At 38.4% G+C, this 9,028-nt stretch overlaps 1 protein-coding gene across 2 annotated transcripts in view; it reads left to right on the top strand.

The window, feature by feature from the left end:
* The window catches only part of PCSK5 (proprotein convertase subtilisin/kexin type 5), a 421,776-nt gene that overhangs the window by 361,562 nt on the left and 51,186 nt on the right, over positions 1–9,028 (top strand). Inside the window, exons 26-28 of one of the 2 annotated variants that reach the window (XM_023521942.1) lie at positions 859–995; positions 1,809–2,009; positions 6,232–6,312. In XM_023521942.1, coding sequence (XP_023377710.1) covers positions 859–995; positions 1,809–2,009; positions 6,232–6,312 — 419 coding nt within the window. The remainder of the gene's footprint in view (positions 1–858; positions 996–1,808; positions 2,010–6,231; positions 6,313–9,028) is intronic. The other variant, XM_011377895.2, reaches the window with a different exon arrangement.

Below are 9,028 nucleotides of genomic sequence, written 5' to 3'. Positions count from 1 at the left end.
AAATATCACTAAGGGTAAAACATGTGATATTTGTTTCAAGAAACACACATTTATAACCCTTTAGAATGTTTGATGACTTTGAATTGTACAACATTGTACAATAGAATTGTTAAGGAAAAAATGAGAAGCCTGCTTCAGATATCCTGTTAATGGTACAAAATTTATCAAAGGGCAAAGGTCAACTTCATTCCACTTCCCCTTCAAATGAGCCTGTTAATTCAATGGAGTCGGAAATACAATTCCTATAGAATAAGAATAATGAACAGTATGCATGAAAATACACAGAGATAAAAGCTAAGTCACTTTACTATTGATATTAACACTCTGGTTATAGACATTTTGGTAAGCCACTTGTACTCAACACAGCTATTTCAGATCTTGCTGGTGCCATGTAGCAAAAGCACACAAACAGTCTGTTCAAACAAATCTTGGTTGAAATCCCAGCCCCACCTTTAACTATCTACGTGATTTTGAGCACGAAATCTTGAGGCTCAGTTCCCTTATCTAGAAATTAAAGATAAGTAATAGCCCCCTGTATTGGGATTATGCTGAGGTTTAAATGAACTAATAATACTTGACGCATTATCAGTACTCCATAAATGAATATCAGTACCCCTTTCCTTCTCTCCAGCCTCCTCCCAGCTGCCCTGATAACAGGTCCTCAGAGATCCAGAGAGAGGTGGTTAGTGACTTATTTGGAGGGCTCACACAGATCAGGAGAAAGTTTTCTTCCTTGAAACCCAAATATCTCCACCTGTTAAAAATGATCTGCAAACATAGATAAGGAGATTAAATGATGATGGTTAAGAGAAATAACATCAACACAGCTCACGGAAGAAACTCTATCTCCTTCTCTAGGTTTGAACACCACTGTTATAAAACCTGTCCTGAGAAGACCTACCGTGAAGAATTTGAATGCAAAGCATGTGATACCAACTGTGGCAACTGTGACCAGAATGAGTGTTACTGGTGTGAAGAGGGCTTCTTTCTCTTGGGTAAGCATGAAAATGTCATCAAAGTGAAAGCAAGGTTTAAGAGCTCCACCCAGAAACAGGAGTGCTTGTTTGATTGGTTTCAGGGTCTTTGTGAACTGCTGCCTCTTGTCCAAGAATTTTGATTTGGTTTGAAAATAAACATTAGCCAGAACATCCTTCTGCTTTTATTACTAAAGCAAAGTTCCAGTTTCATTAATTAGTCTCAAATATCTCCAAGCTAATAGAAACAAGAGTGAACTTGGGGCACAGAGACGCTAAAGACAAATGCTTTGGGATCCGAGTCGCCTGAAATATTCAGAACCATGACTCTTTCCTTGAGATATAACCCATGTTATATATTCCCGAGTAGTGTTAAAGTTAAAGAAGAATCTTTGTCTTAGATTTCTTAGATTTTGGTCAATTCATCAACTTTGATGGAAATGGATGGTTAGGAAAGAAATATACTATGTCTTCCAATTAAAGGGCTAATAGTCCAGTGCACTTGAATGCTTAAGGGAGAGAGAGTGGGGCAGAAAGCCCACAATGATCTCCAGTTTTTCTCTATATAGAGAGATTTATATGAAGTTTATCAAGAACGTAAGATTCTGATAGCCAATTTAAACTCTCAGTTTAAAGAGGACTTAAAGTGTTAAATCTTTTAAGACATTTCTTCATTGAAATAAGAGAATGCCATCTTGGTTTCTTCAAAAACAACTTCAAACAAAAATGTTCCTGAGATTCCATTTGGCCTATTCAAAACCTGGCCCTGCACAGAGCACCAAGCTAAGTGGCTAGAGTTTTGCCTGAATGTTCCCTCTCTGTGCTCTTATGTAGGTGGCAGTTGTGTGAGGAAATGTGACCCTGGCTTCTATGGTGACTCAGAGATGGGCGAATGTGAACCCTGCCACCGAGGCTGTGCAACCTGCACCGGCCTAGGGTACGACAAGTGCAGCAGCTGCAGAGGAGGACGACAGCTGCGGCATGGAACTTGTGTGGGTCCCACCCAGGCCCAGATGGAAGGCAAATTCTGGAATGGTATGTGCCTCCCAAGGGAAATCACAGGTGTCTAGCTGCCTTCTCAGCCTCTTTCCCTCCCTCTTTAACCCTTGCTTTTGGATATCCATGGGATGAAGGCTAGGCAGTGAAACAAAAGCTTGAATGAGAATCAAGCTTGGGTCTCTCTGATGCTAGGGGAAGGAGAGAGAAGGGGCTGTAACTGGCATTTGGCCAGAAAGAAAAGCCCAAAGCAATTTACAATTGGTCTGGCCACCTGAGTTTCTACTAGGGTGGAGCAGACCTCCAAGCATATAGAGTCATATAGAGAAATAGCCAGATTATCATTTTTTCAAAGATTTCACAATAGCTTCTATCACATTTATGTATCTCTTTATCAAGGTAAAAGAAAATTGCCAGTAGGGTAGGCTTTTTCAGTTAGCAACGAAGAACTGCTTTAAAGTATTGGAATTTAAGCTAAAATAGCTGAGCTGGCTGGCTGGCTGGCTTATTAGAAGTTGCCATCATTAAAGCTTCCCTTTTAAAAGTTGCCCTCTCCAGTTACAGACAAGAAAGTGAGGATCCTAAGAGGGGCCTGGAGGGAGGAAGTATGTGAAACCTTGAGATGCAACAGTAAGACCTCCACATTCTCAGTCCCACCTGAGTCTTCAGAATAGGCCTCCTCATCCTGTAGGCTCAGTCACAGGCTTCCTTGCAATTACAAACTTCAGTGCCCTTTCCATGTCTTAGGTAGTTAAAAAACAAAATCTTCTTCATGCTGGAAAAATTTGACTCATATTCCATGCAGAGACCCTCATGAAAAAAAGAGATGCTGTCCATTTGATATCAAGGCAAGGATTTGTTAAAAAAAAAAAAAAAAAAAAGTCATTTCAGTGCAGAAGCAACAGCAGCTGAAAGGAGATCTGCTCAGGATGGGTCTTCTAAGGGCTGGAGAGAGTGAGAGATCTGGGGCAGGAGAAAGGCTCTTGCTGGATTTTAGAAAAAGGTCGTCTGTCGCTGCTGTCTACTACAACAGCCCTACATATGTGACTTAAAGGAAAAGCAATTCTGAGACCACTGCAAACTCAGCAGCCAAAGGCCACAGAGAACACAGGCTGGTTTCAGAGACAGAGCTGGGAAGAAAATCATTCAATTCAGAGTGGGATATCTCCAGTGAATTATAGCTGAACCAAAATGTTGAGAACGAGTTTGTCTGCCATTCAGGCATTTAAGAGGTAGTGCAGGCCAAGGGGAAAATAGTCTGGTGCTGTGTTTCTAGCTCAGAACATCTGTATTTTATCTGGCATCCAGATGATGAAAAAGTCCAGGGAGCCAAGAGGCAGAGCACACTTGATCCCGCAAATGATTACACATCCCTTTCAACTGGACTACGCACTTTGCAAGCAGAAACCAGGCCTTGATTGCTCCTCATTGTCGAAGCACCACACCCACCCTTCTGCATTTTCTACTATCAAAACGTAGTTTTTGAAAAGAGGAAGGAATTAGTCCTTTTGAGGATTTAGCACTAATAAGGGATTCGAGAAGGAGATGAGAATGTTTCTCATGGTTGGACAAAAGCAATACAGTCAATGACATGGTTGCACTTTTCCATTTCTATGATCTAGGAAATAAAACATACAGTAAGAAAAAATTGTTCCTTCACCGAGCAAGGTAAGACTCAGGTTCCCCAGCATAGGTTAGGCACTACTGAAATGGACAGTAAATGGGAAATGTACTCCAGAAAGTCCTGGGAGTATCTAAGTTAAGGCCTACATCTTTCTCCTCCTTTTCCGTAAAAAACAAGTTTGAGGGTGTAACAGGAGAATGGTTGGTTCCAGAGTACAAGCACTAATTAGCCACACCTTTAAGATGTTGGAAAACAGATTGCAGTCACCTTGGGTCAACTTAGAGGGAGCCCAGACAAATTACAGAGTGTTTATGAGAGAATGTAGCTGTAGAGGGATACCTGCAAGCTGGTGGTATTGCTTTAAACACAGATGCACATCCAGGTAGGAAAGGTAAGATGGGACAAACTTCAGTACATTCCTTTACCCATAGTACATTCCTTTACCCATAGTACATTCCTTCACCCACACTGCTCCCCAATGGAAACAAGATCATGCTTGCAGCCAAAAACTGACTTCCCCCCATTGTCTATGTCAGCATGTACTAGAGAATTGCCTTTGCAATAAAAATCCAATTAGAGTTCACTGAGCCCTTTTAACAAGATGGCTGCCCACGATGAGAGTGACAATGACTAGAGGGCCATCATTCTTCATCAACTATCTAAAGAGTGGAAATACCTACTTCCTACTTGAAGGATGGAGATTTCCCTACATATTTGACCATACCTGGCAAATCTTCCATGCAAGATTAAGTAAAGCCAACTCTGTGTTCTCCCTGCCACCAAAAAGTCACTGCGCAAAAGTATAGATCAGCCCCAGATCCCCTGTCCCAGTCACTAATACATCATAAAGATTACTTAATCCTGTGTCTCTACATGGCAGTCACAGAAACAATATTAAGTAGGCTGCTAATGGCTTCAGCAGTGACTCAGGAATCATACAGAGCCACCACTGGTAGAAATGTTCAGGTGTGGCAGGCCACAGGTTTTGAAAGAAGATAATGGCTTCAGCTGGCTTCCTGAACCCATTGTTGGAAATAGAAACAGTTTACTCCATTACTGTTAAATCAGGATTTTCTTAAGTGGTTTTCCCCCTGGTAGTGCCGGAAAGTCCTAGGAATAATTCCTGCACATTTCCCCTGCTCACCTAGTCGCATCATTAATTAAAACCATGTTTGTAGAGAGCTCTAATTACATACTCTGATGGTAGTCTAATCTACCAAACACAGACATGGTGAATTAACTTTCTATCTTTGACCACATCCTAACAATTTATCACTGGCCTGTCTTTTGATCTTAATTCCTATGCTCTGGAGAAAGACTGGAATCCCAGAGTCAGTTACAAACACTGAAAGCCACTCGTGTGAAAAAAAAAGTCTTAAGAGTGAGAGATATTTTGCCTAACAGTAACTGAACTTCAGAAAACCTAAAAGATGCCATGAATCTGATTTTCAGAAGGACTTTGTAGATGTATCTAGTTGCCTCATTTAGAAATGAGGACATCGTTTTTTCTTAATTAACCAATCAGAACACAGAGTGCAGAAAACACATGTCTCTGGGTAAGTAATTAAACCTTTAGCCTAGTGGTATAAAGGGGCCACTTGTATCCACTTGCACTGATTGTTAAATATACTGGAATTTTATAAGTGGGTTGTAAAATCGTTGGCAACTTGAAATTAGCTATGTTGGAAATATTTATACCATGGAAATTGGTAAATATGAAAAAAATCAAGTTTTTTGTTTTGTTTTCCAAACAGCCATTTTACCAGTACACCACTGTTTTTGTCTCTACCAAATGATTTTACAATCCAAATTAATTACTAAAATATCTCTCCAGTGGATGTAGTAGCCTTTAGAGTTAAGCATACCTGAATTCATATCCTGGCTCTGTTCTTTACCAAATATGTGACCTTGAACAAGTTACTCATCCTCTCTGAGCCTCAGTTTCCTCATCTATAAAATGAGAATATGAAACTACTTTGCACAAGGTCATTTTGAGAATTAAATGAGAGAACACATATAAAGCTCCAAGTACATAATATGACAATAAGAGTTAATTTATTCCCTAACTCTTTTACCTGATCCAGTTTTAACACATGAAACTCTAGTAAACTTTCAAAACAGCACTCCCTAGCTCATGAAAGAAAGCAATTAGGGTGGCCTAGAGAGTAATATCGGTCTGGGAAAAGTGGTCCCAAAAAGAAGGTAGAAAATAATGGTCAGTTGGGACACCCAGTAGTCAGGCAGAGTCCTGACTTAACCAAGAATGTGTACTTGCAAAGATGTTAATAGCAGCTTTATTTATAATAACAACCAAAAAAGTGAATTATGGTTCGTGTAAATAAAAACAAAAAAACATTATAAATAATGTTTACAAAAAAATTTAATGGCAAGAGAAAATGCTTGTAAGATTTATATTTAATGCAAAATGCAGGTATTATGTATGCAGAAGGTATAAATGATTACACACATATACACATATGTAATTAATAACTCACACATTCAACATAAAAATGGAAAACCTACGAGCCAAAGTACACACAGTAGATATTTCCGAACGGTCAAATTAGAGGCAAACTTTATCTTCTTATCCTTTTTGCATTAAAAAAATAAAACACTTTATTTTTTTTAATGAAAAAGAACCTGTGCCCACTTCAAGCCCATCTTTGGTGAAGAGCCTGCTGCAGGAACGACGAAGGTGGAAGTTTCAAATCAAAAGAGGTAACAGGGAAATAAGGAAAAGGCAATCACAACAAATCAGGAGAGTCTCTGTGATGTAGAAACCAACCCACGAAGCTGGGTGGTGAGGAGCAAATGGGATAAAGAAGTCACAAGAGAGAAACAGAGAGAGGAGGGAACCACGACATAAAATATAAGTGGGTGCTCAACGGGGAAAGACTGGGAGGAAGTTCAACAGTAAAATCTTCTAGAACATTGAAAGACGTTCCTGATAATCTAAGTAGTCATGCCTGGGAGAGGAAAGCTATCAAGAAAAGCCTCCATTTTTGCAGGTCTTTAATAGGCTGAAAAATACACCTTTTACTTTTCTAGTCACTGCAGCATGATTTGAAATAGCAAAGATTAGGGAAAAAAGCTAAATGATTACCAATAGGAGATTAGAAAAATAAAGTATGATACATCCATGCATGGAATACTGTGACGCCATAAACAAGAATGAGGAGGTTCTTTATGTACTGATAAGAGTGGTTTCCAAAATATGCTGAGTTACAAAAAAACAAAAAACAAACAAAAAAGGCAATGTGATAAATAGTGTGGATAGTTTACATCAAAAGGGTGGAGAAGGGATTAGAAGGGAAGCTTCACGTTACATTCCTTTTCTACATTTTGAACCATGGGAGTTTTACACATTTAATTTAAATTAAAAATAAGAAGAACCCCTGTTTTACATGGTTGAGCTGTAGTTATTTTTGAAGCACGGACACTACATTTTCTTGGTCATGGTGATTTTTGTTTTTGAGGTCCTGTTCAGCCTAGAACTTCTAGAGTAGAAAAAAAGAGAAACTATGATCAAGGTAAAAATTTACTTGTTGAGATTAAGTCACTCATCTTTTTTGATAAAGAGCTCTGGCTGAGGATGACTTTATCCATTGCCCATGCTTAATTGCTATTAACCATGTGTACAGAGCATCCTCTAGTGGATACATGAGGACATTACAAAGTTTTATACCAAGTATATCTCAGAAAAATATCAAATTGCCAGAATGTGAGATATGTATAAATACATATGTATATGTAGGTATACACATCATATTTTATACAAGTATAAAAAAATTAATTAAAGTTCATATTTTTGTGACTACATTTTAGTATAAAAATCATAAAATCAAAAGAAAATCAACCCATGGCCTAGACATATATCAATAATTTTCAAGGTGCTCAATGTCTTATAAATATTATTTTGCTATTATTTTTTGAATAACTATTCTCAGCCATTAAGTAAGAATCTTTTTCTCAGTTTCAATGAGATATAATTTACAAAATCATTGTCTAGATTAAATGTGTATAACATGATGGTTTTGATATACATATACACTGCAAAATGATCACCACAGTAAGGTTAGTTAACATATCCATCACTTCCATAGTTACCTTTTTGGTGTAGTGAGAACTTTTAAGATCTACTCTCTTAGCAACTTTCAACTATACAATACAGCATCGTTAACTATAGTCACCATGCTGTATATCATATCCCCATAATTTATTCACCTTATAACTAGAAGTTTATAGCCTTTGTCCACCTTTATCCATTCCCTCCACTCTACTCCACCCACAGCCCCCAGCAACCACCAATTTACTCTGTTTCTCTGAGGATGGTTTTTTTAAGATTCCAAAGATAAGTGAGATCATACAGTATTTGTCTTTCTCTGTCTTTCTCTTAGCATAATGCCCTAAAGGCTCATTCATGTTGTTGCAAATGGCAAGATGTCCTTTTTTTTTATGGCTGAATAATATGCCATTGCATATATATGTTACATCTTCTTTATCTATTCATCCATCAATGGACACCTAGGTTGTTCCATTTCTTAGCTATTGTAAATAACGCTGCTGTGAACATCGTGTGCGGACATCTCTTTGAGAGAGTGATTTCATTTCCTTCGGTTATATACCTCGAAGTGAGAATTGCTGGACCATATGGTAGTTCAATTTTTTTATTTCTTGAGGAATCTTCATACTGTTTTCCATAGTGGCTGCACCAAATTACATTCCCATCAACAGTGCATGGAATGTTCCATTTCTCCACATTCCTCGACAGCACTTGTTGTCTCGTCTTTTTTGATAACGGCTGTTCTAACAGATGTGAGATGATATCACATTGTGGTTTTGATTTGCATTGCCCTATTGATTAGCAAGAACTGATGTTAGCAACAGAATTGTTGCTCATCTATCTGCTGCCTTCTCTTTTGGGTAAAGTGATATTGTCAGGTTAAAAAGGCCTTTGGGAAAAGACTCGATCATGTTGAGAGTCATGTGTACTACTTTCGTGAAAATCCCATGACTAGCATTGCTCTCCTCAGGGCTAACTGAGCTCTTAACAGATCCCCCTAAGGAGAGTACATGAATAAGTCAGTATACTGGAAAATCAGGGCAATTTTTTCTCTCCAAACTAGGAAACAGACTGCTACTCTGCATGGCTTAGATGGACAATCATTTATATCTCTATATTTACATCCACATCTACCTACTTACCTTTGAATCTAGTTTTCTCTATAACAAGGCTTACTAGATTATTAACTATGAGTGTCATCATAGAAACCAAGCCATGCCTCCTGCTGCCACTCCACATATAGAACAGAAGAAAAAGAAAGGGAAATAAAACAAAAGCCTCCAAAATGTGGTGGAATGGTAACAAATGAGGGAATCAGGAGAGAGGAAAAAGGAAGACCAAACTACCATCTACACATCTCATTTAGTCTTC

Source organism: Pteropus vampyrus, unplaced genomic scaffold (assembly GCF_000151845.1).
Source record: "Pteropus vampyrus isolate Shadow unplaced genomic scaffold, Pvam_2.0 Scaffold324, whole genome shotgun sequence".
Lineage (NCBI taxonomy): Eukaryota > Metazoa > Chordata > Mammalia > Chiroptera > Pteropodidae > Pteropus > Pteropus vampyrus.
Note: the sequence above shows the minus strand (reverse complement) of the source record. Positions and strands in the feature narration are given on the sequence as shown.